Genomic DNA, 14,355 nt, shown 5'->3' on the forward strand with positions numbered 1-14,355 from the left:
CGAAATTGTCTATAGAAATAAAATTTTGCTAAAAATTTCTGTGGAAATAAAATTTCCTATAGAAAAAAAATTTTGACAAAATTTTCTCGAAAACTAAAATTTTGAGAAAATTTTCTCTAGAAATAAAATTTTGACAAAATTTCCTATAGGAATAAAAGTTTTTAATATTTTTTTTTAGAAATAATGTTTTGACAAGATTTTCTATAGAAATAACATCTTGACAAAATTTTCTATAGAAATAAAATTTTGACAAAATTTTCTATAGAAATAAAGTTTTGACAAGATTTTCTATAGAAATAAAATTTTGACAAGATTTTCTATAGAAATAACATCTTGACAAAATTTTCTATAGAAATAAAATTTTGACAAAATTTTCTATAGAAATAAAATTTTGACAACATTTTTTATAGAAATAAAATTTTGACAAAATTATCTATAGAAATAAAATGTTGACAAAATTTTTTATAGAAATAAAATTTTGACAAGATTTTCTGTAGAAATAAAATTTTGACAAAATTTTCTATAGAAATAAAATTTTGTCCAAATTTTTTATAGAAACAAAATTTTTCAAAAATTTTCTATACAAATAAAATTTTGCCCAAATTTTTTATAGAAATAAAATTTTGAAAAATTTTCTATATAAATAAAATATTGCGCAAATTTTCTATAGAAATAAAATTTTGCAAAAATTTTCGTTACAATTTTGCTAAAACTTTCTATCGAAATAAAATTTTGCAACAATTTCTATAGAAGTAAAATTTTGGAAAAAAATTCCAGAGATAAAATTTTGCAAATAAAAATAAAATAAATTTCGATCAGTTTATGCCCTGGGGCCGAGCATAAAGGTAGTAAAAAAATATGAGAAATATCTAAATATCTAAAAGCAATTTTATGCATTTATGATTTATGGGTCGATATATATATGTATTAGGGGTATAGGGAAATTGTAGTATTTTTTTAAGTTTTGGACTTAACAGTGGCGATTTTACAAACACAATTTAGATATTTTGGACATATTTGCCCAAATTGGGAAATCATATATATATCTGAGCCGATTTTGGCCAAATTTGACACACATTGCTAAAAAGTTAATTGTATTCTCTAATTTCAAATACATCGGAGTGAATTTTTGACCTACAGTGGTTGTATGAGTCCAAATCTGGTAAAAGATATATATGAGAGTTATATCTAAAACTGAACCAATTTTAACCAAATTTGGCATGCATTGTAAGAATGTTAAATCTACACAAATTTCACGTGAATCAGAGTAAACCTGCGGTCTCTATGGTCATGTGAGTGTAAATCGGGAGAAAAATATATGTGGGAGTTATATCTAAATCTGAGCCGATTTCAACCAAATTTGGTACAAGAATTTAATTTGCCCACGACAAATTTGCCCTCAGCAAACTTCCTCAACCAAATGACATTATTGGAAAAATGTAGTTTCGTGTAAATATAGCCATAATATATGCATATCCATGATTTTCATTAATTCCAATAATAAAGATTACAAAATAAAACGCCATAATAGAATCCATCCATATCCACTCTCTCGAGACTATTTCCCATTTTGTTTGTATTTTTAATGAAAGGGATTTGTGTTGGATCGAATGTTATAATTGCTCAATAGTCATTAGTGTGGTGGAGAGACAAACGGGCGGACGTACGGTCTGACTGACTGACATACGGACAAAGAATCTAATTATAAATGATTCTGTTTCTAATGACGTTGATAATGAGCTACACGAAACCACTATTGAGACATGCAATTCAAATTTCAATTTCTATGCCATAATGGAGAAACACAACTAGCTCTGAGAGAGAGAGCATATCAAATAAACATTGGACTATTGATTGAGTGTGCCTAATGGATAAGGATTCATCATAATCGTCATCATCATTATCATCATTCATACAAAAGCAAATAAACAGACAATAGGAATCAAAGTAGAAACATAAACTCTCAATAAATTCAAAATGTATTTTGTGGGGGACGGTGGGCGTCGTTATGGGTGGGTGAATAGCAAAAACGGGCTATTTAATATTCCAATTGATTTTGGATTATATTTAGGGTGTCAAAAACCCACACCGGTCGACTGGATTCCTTTACACAAAAAACGGAAACCTGAAAATTGGCATTTTCCTTTAATCGAAAACCCGGTTTTTGTACGGAAACCGGATGGTGAAAAAATTGGCATTAATCCAAAAATCCGTTTTTGAACATCGGCTAACCGGTTTTCTCTATTTCGATATTGTGAAATAGCGGACAGCGGACTTAATACAATACGTTTTCACTAATTATGTATCAAAGTAGGAGCATAAACACACAATAAATTCAAAATGTATTCAATGGGAGGGCGTTACGGGTGGGTGAATACGAAAAACGGGCTATTGAACATTCCATTTAATTTGGGATTATAATTAGGGTGTCAAAAACCCACAACGGTTACATTACAAAATCGGAAACCTGATAGTGGAAAATTGACATAAATCTTAAAATCGATTTTTGAACATAGTTATCCGGTTTTCTCTATTTCAACAAACCGGTTTTCTCTATTTCAACTTTATTTAGAGACCTGCTGAAAAACTTAAACAGCCGATTCATTACAACGCGTATTCACTAATTGACACAACAATTAGTCTATTACGTTACTGTTTATACGACGATTTTGCATTTTCCGATGGAACTGAAACGAAGCCGGATAAATAGTGTGTTTTTTTATGACTTTTAGTGAGAAAATTATAATTTTTAAGTGCCAGGCTTCATAAAAAGTAAAAAAGAACAAAAATAAAACATTTTATTTTTTCGCTTTTATCCGGGTTTTAACGAAATAAAAACCCGAAAACCGGTTTTTGTATAATTTTGATTTCCGAATAAACCGTGAAAAAACCCGAAACCTAATAGTGAAAATAATTGGCATTTATTCGGAAACACGATATTTGAACATTGTTTAACCGGTTCTCTATATCTCAACTTTGGGTAGAGACGTATTAACTAAATTAACTAATTAGCACAAAAAATTGTTTATTGCACTACTCTTTATACGACGATTTTTAATTTTGATTAATTCTAGTCCGAAATCGACCTTAGATAAATGATAAAAAATTAAACCAAAAATCGTTTACAAAATGAGCACCTCAACTCATTGTTACTACTCATCTTCACTGGCATTTTATGTTTTTCTGTTTTAACCAGTTTTGTGCAAAATAAAAAACGACAATTGTTTTTTTTTAATAAACCGTTACAAAAACGGAAACATAAAAAAATTTGCAATATTAGTTAATCGGAAACTATGAAAAAAATTTCAATATTAGTTAATAGGAAACTGAGTTTTAAACATCGGTTATCCGGTTTTTTTTGGTAGAGTGGTACCGAATAAGTTAAACAGCAGGCACATTACAACACATTTTTACTAATAAGCAAAAAAAATACAAAAATATACGATGAAATCGCACTTTTCAATAGAATTGATCCACAGTATAGAAAATTGTATCAAAATTTTATTTCCATAGAAAATTTTGTCAAAATTTTATTACTATAAAAAAATTTTCATAATTTTATTTCTATAATTTTTTTAAAAATTTTATTTCTATAATTTTTTTTTCAAAATTTTATTTCTATAGAAAGTCTAGTCAAAATTGTATCAACATTTTATTTCTGCATAAAATTTTCTTTAAATTTTATTTCTATATAAGATGTTCTAAAATTTTCTTTCTATAGAAAATTTTGTCAAAATTTTCTTTCTATAGAAAGTCTTGTCAAAATGTTATTTCTATGGAAAATTTTGTCAAAATTTTATTTCTATAGAAAATTTTGTCAAAATTTTATTTCTATAGAAAATTTCTATAGAAAATTTTATTTCTATAGAAAATTTTATTTCTATAGAAAATTTTGTCAACATTTTATTTATATATGACATCTTCTGAAATTCTACTTCTATAGAAATTTTGTCAAAATTTTATTTCTATAGAAAATTTTGTCAAAATTTTATTTCAATAGAAAAGTTTGTCAAAATTTTATTTCTATAGAAAATTTTGTCAAAATTTTATTTCTATAGAAAACTTTGTCAAAATTTTATCTCTATAGAAAATTTTTGTCAAAATTTTATTTATATAAAACATTTTTTCAAAACTTTATTTCTATAGAAAATTTTGTCAAAATTTTATTTCTATAGAAAATGTTGTCAAAATTTTATTTCTATATAAAAATTTTTCAAAATTTTATTTCTATAGCAAATTTTGTCAAAATTTTATTTCTATAGCAAATTTTGTCAAAATTTTATTTCTATAGAAAATTTTTACACAATTTTATTTCTGTAGAAAATGTCAAAATTTTATTTCTATAGAAAATTTCGTCAAAATTTTATTTCTATAGAAATTTTGGTCAAAATTTTATTTCTATAAAAAATTTTGTAAAAATTTTATTTCTATAGAAAATTTTGTCAAAATTTTATTGCTATAGAAAATTTATTTCTATAGCAAATTTTGTCAAAATTGTATTTCTATGGAAAATTTATTTCTATAGCAAATTTTGTCAAAATATTATTTCTATACAAAATTTTATTTTATAGAAATTTTTTTAAAATTTTATTTCTATAGAAAATTTTGTCAAAATTTTATTTCTATGGAAAATTTATTTCTATAGCAAATTTTGTCAAAATTTTAATTCTATAGAAAATTTTGTCAAAATTTTATTTTATAGCAAATTTTTTCAAAATTTTATTTTATAGAAAATTTTCTCAAAATTTTATTTCTATAGAAAGTCTTGTCAAAATTTTATTTCTATAAAAAATTTTGTCAAAATTTTATTTCTATAAAAAATTTTGTCAAAATTTTATTTCTATAGAAAATTTTGTCAAAATTTTATTGCTATAGAAAATTTTATCAAAATTTTATTTCTATAGAAAATTTTGTCAAAATTTTATTGCTATAGAAAATTTATTTCTATAGCAAATTTTGTCAAAATTTTATTTCTATAGAAAATTTTGTCAAAATTTTATTTCTACAGAAAATTTTGTCAAAATTTTATTTCTAAAGAAAATTTTGTCAAAATTTAATTTCTATAGCAAATTTTGTCAAAATTTTATTTTATAGAAAATTTTTTCAAAATTTTATTTCTATAGAAAATTTTGTCAAAATTTTATTTCTATGGAAAATTTATTTCTATAGCAAATTTTGTCAAAATTTTATTTTATAGAAAATTTTTCAAAATTTTATTTCTATAGAAAGTCTTGTCAAAATTTTATTTCTATAAAAAATTTTGTCAAAATTTTATTTCTATAAAAAATTTTGTCAAAATTTTATTTCTATAGAAAATTTTGTCAAAATTTTATTGCTATAGAAAATTTTATCAAAATTTTATTTCTATAGAAAATTTTGTCAAAATTTTATTGCTATAGAAAATTTATTTCTATAGCAAATTTTGTCAAAATTTTATTTCTAAGAAAATTTTGTCAAAATTTTATTTCTACAGAAAATTTTATTTCTAAAGAAAATTTTGTCAAAATTTAATTTCTATAGCAAATTTTGTCAAAATTTTATTTTATAGAAAATTTTTTCAAAATTTTATTTCTATAGAAAATTTTGTCAAAATTTTATTTCTATGGAAATTTTATTTTATAGAAAATTTTTTCAAAATTTTATTTCTATAGAAAATCTTGTCAAAATTTTATTTCTATAAAGAATTTTGTCAAAATTTTATTTCTATAGAAAATTTTTTCAAAATTTTATTTTATAGAAAATTTTTTAAAAATTTTATTTCTATAGAAAATTTTGTCAAAATTTTATTGCTATAGAAAATTTATTTCTATAGCAAATTTTGTCAAAATTTTATTTCTATGGAAAATTTATTTCTATAGCAAATTTTGTCAAAATTTTATTTCTATAGAAAATTTTGTCAAAATTTTATTTCTACAGAAAATTTTGTCAAAATTTTATTTCTAAAGAAAATTTTGTCAAAATTTTATTTGTATAGAAAATTTTTTCAAAATTTTATTTGTATAGAAAATTTTTTCAAAATTTTATTTGTATAAAAAATTTTTTCAAAATTTTATTTCTATAGAAAATTTTGTCAAAATTTTATTTCCATAGAAAATTTTATTTCTATAAAAATTTTTTTCAAAATTTTATTTCTATAAAAAATTTTTCAAAATTTTATTTGTATAGAAAATTTTGTCAAAGTTTTGTATCTATAGAAAATTTTGTAAAAATTTTATTTCTTTAGAAAATTTTGTCAAAATTTTATTTCTATTGAAAATTTTGTCAAAATTTTATTTCTATAGAAAATTTTGTCAAAATTTTATTTCTATAGAAAATTTTTGCAAAATTTTATTTCTATAGAAATTTTTGTCAGAATTTTATTTCTATGGAAAGAAAATTTGTGAAAATCTACCAACTGTGACAACCGTGGTTACAACGCGTTTTCACTAAGTAATAAAAAAAATCTTTTGTTATTGTTTATACGAGGAATTAGAAAAAAGGTCGATAAATTGTATCTTGTGTAGAGTGATGAAAACCGGTGGATAAAAACTGATGCACCGGTTTATCTTTTTACACCGATTGTAGGTTTTGGTGGACCAGTAGAACCGGAAATTTCGAGGTCCTAACAACCGCCTTTCGGTTTTTATATTTGCATTGTAAAATTGCCAATTTAACGCCAAATTAAGGCATATACATTTAAGGTTTTTTAATAAACTGAAATGAAAATAGTTCCACAGAATTGCAACGTACATTTAAATTTAAAAAAATGTGTCCAATTTTTAATAAATTATCGAATTATTTTTTCCGTTGATGTTTTGTGACCATAACATAAGATTTTCTTTTTATACTTACGTACATTTATGAAGACTGGTTGAGCCGGTTATACCGGATACTGGTTTCAAAAAACACCATTCACCGGTTTTCAAAATCGAGAAAAACCGTCTTTCTAAAAACCTGGGTTTTTTACACTCTAATATTGTTCCATCCTCTGATGATTTTTAGTCCGAAATCGATTTTCAGTAAATGAGAATTTTTGGTGCAAGGTTTCATAAATAAATAAAAAATTGTGTATCTCAACTGTATTAATTTTTTCATTTTTTTTTACCAGTTCGGGCAAAATAACCGTTAAACTTTTAGAAAAACCGAAATTTGAATGGTGAAAAATTCGGCGAAACGGAAAACCATCTTCTGAATATCGTATAACCGGCTTTCTCTATCTCAATTTTTTATACAGACGAATCGAGAAAGTTATACAGCTGACCCATTTCAACACGTTTTCACTAATTAGCACACAAAAACTATTTTTTTGTTTTGTTGTACTTTTCGATGCAACTGAAACTAAAGATAAATTGTGTGTCTTGTACAATGCACTGAAATCGACCCTCAGTAAACGAGGGTTTAAAAAAAAAATAATAATAATAAACAAACAAAATCGTTTGTATTATTTTTAATAATTTTCACAGGCTTTTTAGTTCGATTTTAAGCGGTCAACCGGTTTTGTCCATAATACAAAAACGAATTTTTAAAATTGTTTTATTTTAGCTAATTAGCCCCAACTTAGATTTACAATACAATTCTTTTATTTTCCTAACGTATCTCCACTATTAGGTGGCTTTTTGAAGGGATCTGTCTCAACGGTTTTTTAACCGGTTATTTGGTCACTTTAATTATTATGTGTATCAAACAAGAAATTCCATCACTAATATAAATTCCGATATTTTTTCAACTTCCGACGACTATTATATGCACCAAAGATTAATTTTTTTCACTTAATTTCCACTTACCTATTCGATCAAATAATTCTCCACCGGCTGCATACTCCAGGAATATGTATTCAATGTGACCATGTGAACGATTACCGAAAAATCTCAGGATATGTTGGTCCTGTAACATTTTCTGTATGCAAATTTCTTTACGCACCGAAACGATAGCATCCGAATGTTTTTTCAAATCGACCATTTTCATAGCAACAGCTTCACCGGTTTGACGATTAATCAACAATTTTACTCTGTAACGAAAGAGAGAGAGAGTGTGACAATGATACACCATGAGAAAACGAATGAAATTGGGAAATACGGATGAGATGTCCTACGAATAAGAACAAAGGATGTTATGATGAGGATGCTTTCTGGATGGTTGAAACAAAAATATAATGAAACACACATAGACAAAAATCTTTTGCAAATACTTTTCTTTTGTAAACATAATCGAAAGTCAAAGAGAGAAGAGCATCGCCTAATAAAGGACCTACAATCTCTTCAGAAATAAAATTTCTCTCTGCTAACCAACAAATTCAACATTTATATATGGCTCTTTATTTTGAAAAAAAAAATTCTTTTGCAGCAGATTAAATGAGATATTTTTTTACATTTAAAACACGTGAGAAAAACTACCAAAAATAAAATTTTACTCAAGAGAATTGTACAAATGTCCATTTGTCTTGTAAAATTAAGACATGTTCTATTGAAAATAGGAACTATGTATTCAATAATTTCATTGTTTGACACAAAGTTGTATTAACAACCATTTTATTTTCTCTTATCCTGTTCATAGTCCGCCAACGCTTTGTCGTTACCTCACTCTCTCTCACACTTTCTCTTTTGGTGCATGCGCATTTATATCCTCCATGTTTTTCCTATATTTTTGGTTTTCTAAAGAGAGCTTGTGTTGTAACGTAAAAACTAAGAACAAACTTTAAAATCGCGCGCTCTCATTGCTCTTTGTGAAAAAGCCGGAAGGATGTGTTTGAAAAGTTTCCGGTTTATTGACTTGTTTTGTTATTTTGTCTATCATTATTTTTCATTCACTACAATATACATGGGATATTCATGGCAGTGCCAATAGACTCTTTAAAGTGAATAATTGAAAAAATATATCGCCATGAAAATAAAATACAAAAGCGAAAAATTAAAAAAAAGACAAAACAAAAAAAAATAAAAATGTGAACAATATACAATAGAGAAAACTAATGTTTGGAAAATATAAAATTTATAGAAATCTATAGAAAATTTTGTAAAAATTTTATTTCTATAGAAAGTTTTTGAAAAATTTTATTTCTATAGAAAATTTTTGAAAAATTTTATTTCTATAGAAAATTTGATCAAAATTTTATTTCTATAGAAAATTTTGTCAAAATTTTATTCCTATAGAAAATTTTGTCAAAAGTTTATTTCTATAGAAAATTTTGTCACAATTTTATTTCTATAGAAAATTTTGTCGCAATTTTATTTCTATAGAAAATTTTGTCAATATTTTATTTCCATAGAAAATTTTGTCAAACTTTTATTTCTATAGAAAATTTTGTCAAAATTTTATTTCAATAGAAAATTTTGTCAAAATTATATTTCAATAGAAAATTTTGTCAAAATGTTATTTCTATAGAAAATTTTGTCAAAATTTTACTTTTATAGAAAATTTGGTCAAAATTTTATTTCTATAGAAAATTTGGTCAAAATTTTATTTCTATATACAATTTTGTAAAAATTTTATTTCTGTAGAAAATTTTGTCAACATTTTATTTCTATAGAAAATTTTGTCAAAATTTTATTTCTAGAGAAAATTTTGTCAAAATTTTGTTTTTCGAGAAAATTTTGTCAAAAATTTATTTCTATAGAAAATTTTGTCAGAACTTTATTTCCACAGAAATTTTTAGCAAACTTTTATTTCTATAGAAAATTTTGTCAAAACTTTATTTCTATAGAAAATTTTGTCAAAACTTTATTTCCATAGAAAATTTTTGAAAAAATTTATTTCTATAGAAAAGTTTTGAAAATTTTTATTTATATAGAATATTTTGTCAAAATTTTATTTCTATATGAAATTTTTCAAAATTTTATTTCTAGAGACAATTTTGTCAAGATTTTATTTCTGTAGAAAATTTTGTCAAAATTTTATTTCTATAGAAAATGTTGTCAAAATTTTATTTCTATAGAACATTTTGTCAAAATTTTATTTCTATAGAAAATTTTGTCAAAATTTTATTTCTATAGAAAATTTTGTAAAAATTTTATTTTTATAGAAAATTTTTTAAAAATTTTATTTCTATAGAAAATTTTGTCAAAATTTTATTTCTATAGAAAATTTTTTCAAAATTTTATTTCTATAGAAAATTTTGTCAAAATGTTATTTATATAGAATATTTTGTCAAAATTTTATTTCTATATGAAATTTTTCAAAATTTTATTTCTATAGATAATTTTGTCAAAATTTTAGTTCTATAAAAATGTTCTTAAATCTTTATTTCCACAGACATTTTAAGCAAAATTTTATTTCTATATACAATTTTGCAAAACTTTATTTTTATAGCAAATTTTTGCAAAATTTTATTTCCTTCGAAAATTTTGTCAAAATTTTATTTCTATAGAAAATATTTTCAAGATTTTATTCTATAGAAAATTTTGTCAAAATTTTATTTCTATAGAAAATTTTGTCAAAATTTTATTTCTATAGAAAATCTTGTCAAAACTTTATTTCTAAAGAAAATTTTGTCAGAACTTTATTTCCACAGAAATTTTAGCAAAATTTTATTTCTATAGAAAATTTTGTCAAAACTTTACTTCCACAGAAATTTTAGCAAAATTTTATTTCTATAGAAAATTTTGTCAAAATTTTATTTCTTTAGAAAATTTTGTCAAAATTTTATCTTTATAGAAAATTTTGTCAGTTTTATTTTTATGAAACATTTTGCCAAAATTATACTTCTAAGAAAATGTTATTTCTGTAAAAAATTTTATCAAATTTTATTTCTATAGAAAATTTTGTCAAAATTTTATTTCTATAGAAAATTTTGTCAAAATTTTGTTTCTATAGAAAATTTTGTCAAAATTTTATTTCTATAGAAAATATTTTCAAGATTTTATTCTATAGAAAATTGTGTCAAAATTTTATTTCTATAGAAAATTTTGTCAAAATTTTATTTCTATAGAAAATTTTGTCAAAATTTTATTTCTATAGAAAATTTTGTCAAAACTTTATTTCTATAGAAAATTTTGTAAAAACTTTATTTCCATAGAAAATTTTTGAAAAAATTTATTTCTATAGAAAAGTTTTGAAAAATTTTATTTATATAGAATATTTTGTCAAAATTTTATTTCTATATGAAATTTTTCAAAATTTTATTTCTATAGATAATTTTGTCAAAATTTTAGTTCTATAAAAATGTTCTCAAATCTTTATTTCCACAGACATTTTAAGCAAAATTTTATTTCTATATACAATTTTGCAAAACTTTATTTTTATAGCAAATTTTTGCAAAATTTTATTTCCTTCGAAAATTTTGTCAAAATTTTATTTCTATAGAAAATTTTGTCAAAATTTTATTTCTATAGAAAATTTTGTCAAAATTTTATTTCTATAGAAAATTTTGTCAAAATTTTATTTCTATAGAAAATATTTTCAAGATTTTATTCTATAGAAAATTTTGTCAAAATTTTATTTCTATAGAAAATTTTGTAAAAATTTTATTTCTATAGAAAATCTTGTCAAAACTTTATTTCTAAAGTAAATTTTTTCAGAACTTTATTTCCACAGAAATTTTAGCAAAATTTTATTTCTATAGAAAATTTTGTCAAAACTTTACTTCCACAGAAATTTTAGCAAAATTTTATTTCTATAGAAAATTTTGTCACAATTTTATTTCTTTAGAAAATTTTGTCAAAATTTTATCTTTATAGAAAATTTTGTCAGTTTTATTTTTATGAAACATTTTGCCAAAATTATACTTCTAAGAAAATGTTATTTCTGTAAAAAATTTTATCAAATTTTATTTCTATAGAAAATTTTGTCAAAATTTTATTTCTATAGAAAATTTTGTCAAAATTTTATTTCTATAGAAAATTTTGTCAAAATTTTATTTCTATAGAAAATATTTTCAAGATTTTATTCTATAGAAAATTTTGTCAAAATTTTATTTCTATAGAAAATTTTGTCAAAATTTTATTTCTATAGAAAATTTTGTCAAAACTTTATTTCTATAGAAAATTTTGTCAAAACTTTATTTCCATAGAAAATTTTTGAAAAAATTTATTTCTATAGAAAAGTTTTGAAAAATTTTATTTATATAGAATATTTTGTCAAAATTTTATTTCTATATGAAATTTTTTAAAATTTTATTTCTATAGATAATTTTGTCAAAATTTTAGTTCTATAAAAATGTTCTCAAATCTTTATTTCCACAGACATTTTAAGCAAAATTTTATTTCTATATACAATTTTGCAAAACTTTATTTTTATAGCAAATTTTTGCAAAATTTTATTTCCTTCGAAAATGTTGTCAAAATATTATTTCTAAGAAAATTTTGTCAAAATATTATTTCTAAGAAAGTTTTGTCAAAATTCTATTTTTATAGAAAATTTTGCAAAACTTTATTTTTATAGAAAATTTTTGCAAAATGTAATTCTATAGAAAATTTTGACAAAATTTTATTTCTATAGAAAATTTTGTCAAAATTTTATTTCTATAGAAAATTTTGTCAAAATTTTATTTCTATAAAAATTTTTTCAAAATTTTATTTCCATAGACATTTTTGTCAAAATTTTACTTCTATAGAAAATTTTGTCAAAATTTTATTTCTTTAGAAAATTTTGTCAAAATTTTATCTTTATAGAAAATTTTGTCAGTTTTATTTTTATGAAACAAAAAAAATTTTATCAAATTTTTTTCTATAGAAAATTTGGTCAAAATTTTATTTATATAGAAAATGTTATCAAATTTGTTTTTCTATAGAAAATTTGGTCAAAATTTTATTTCTATAGAAAATTTGTGAAGTAGCTCTTAGTTGGAGAGGAATATTCTGTAAAATCGACCAAAACGTCAAGAATTCTACCAAACAGTAAAAAAAATACCATTTTCGGTAGAGTTCAACCAATTGTGGCAACCGTGAGTACGTCCCATTAGAGGTCTCGAAAGGACAGAAGAATTAAAGAGGAGAACTGGAGAGCAAGTTGCTATTTGAGGTATCAGAAAGGATACGGCAAAAGGAGGATGATGCACTCTTTTTTTTGGCAATATGCAATCAAATCTTACTTAACTGCAAGATGGATAAAACACCCTTGCTTGGCTGAAGGAAACCCTAGAGCGGCTTCAACTGTGGGAAGGAGTCAAACTAAAGGTAATTCCCGAAGAAAAAGTGAAAACGCAACCTAGAGTGAGAGTATTCATAACGGGGTCCATCTTAACACAGAATCACCTACTTGTAATGTTGAAAGCCCAAAACAAGATACACTATCGAACAAACGACTAGACAATATTGAAATTTTACTGTCGAAAGATCATGAGATCGGCTTATCAAACGGCTTAGCATGCCCGCCTTGCATACGCAAAGTCGTGGGTTCGATTCCTGCTACGACCGAACACCAAAAAGTTTTTCAGCGGTGGATTATCCCACCTCAGTAATGCTGGTGACATTTCTGAGGGTTTCAAAGCTTCTCTAAGTGGTTTCACTGGAATGTGGAACGCTATTCGGACTCGGCTATAAAAAAGAGGTCCCTTGTCATTGAGCTTAACATGGAATCGGGCAGCACTCAGTGATAAGAGAGAAGTTCACCACTGTGGTATCACAACGGAGAGAATAGTGAGTGAATAAGTGAGCCTGATACATCGGGCTGCCACATAACCTAACCTAACCTAACCTAAATTGGAGAAGACTGCGTGTCCTAAAATCCTAAACGATTTTCTTTAAATACCCCAAAGCTGGTTCTTTTGAAAGGTCTTGAAATCGGTTTCTCAGAAAAGACTTCAATAGAAAGGCCTCATAGTCACTGTTGCCATTCGTGCCAAAAATAATCTACCAAATTTTTTAATAAATTTTACCAAAATTCTACCAAAATAATAAAAAAAGGATTTTGAAGTCAAAATTTTATTTCTATAGAAAATGTTGTCCAAAATTTTATTTCTATAGAAAATTTTTGCAAACTTTTATTTCTATAGAAAATTTTTGCGAAATTTTATTTCTATAGAAAATTTTTGTTAAATTTTATTTCTATAGAAAATTTTTGCAAAATTTTTGTTCTATAGAAAATTTTTGCAAAATTTTATTTCTATAGAAAAATTTTGCAAAATTTTATTTCTATAGAAAATTTTTGCAAAATTTTATTTTTATAGAAAATTTTTGCAAATTTTTATTTCTATAAAAAATTTTTGCAAATTTTTATTTCTATACAAAATTTTGTCAAAATTTTATTTCTATAAAAAATTTTGTCAAAATTTTATTTCTATAGAAAACTTTGTCACAATTTTATTTGTATAGAAAATTTTGTCACAATTTTATTTGTATAGAAAATTTTTGCAAATTTTTTTTTTCATCTAAAAAATTTTGTCAAAATTTTGTTTCTATAAAAGTTTTTGTCAAAATTTTATTTCTATAAAAAATTTTGTCA

General features: G+C 23.2%; 1 protein-coding gene across 3 annotated transcripts in view; it reads right to left on the bottom strand.

Moving 5' to 3' along the window:
• Positions 1 to 14,355, bottom strand: part of grp (serine/threonine-protein kinase grp) — a 180,553-nt gene that overhangs the window by 63,842 nt on the left and 102,356 nt on the right. For all 3 annotated transcript variants that reach the window (XM_075297040.1, XM_075297042.1, XM_075297041.1), the window contains one exon: positions 7,764 to 7,987. In XM_075297040.1, coding sequence (XP_075153155.1) covers positions 7,764 to 7,987 — 224 coding nt within the window. The remainder of the gene's footprint in view (positions 1 to 7,763; positions 7,988 to 14,355) is intronic.

Source organism: Haematobia irritans, chromosome 2, assembly GCF_050003625.1.
Source record: "Haematobia irritans isolate KBUSLIRL chromosome 2, ASM5000362v1, whole genome shotgun sequence".
NCBI classification, from domain to species: Eukaryota; Metazoa; Arthropoda; class Insecta; order Diptera; family Muscidae; genus Haematobia; species Haematobia irritans.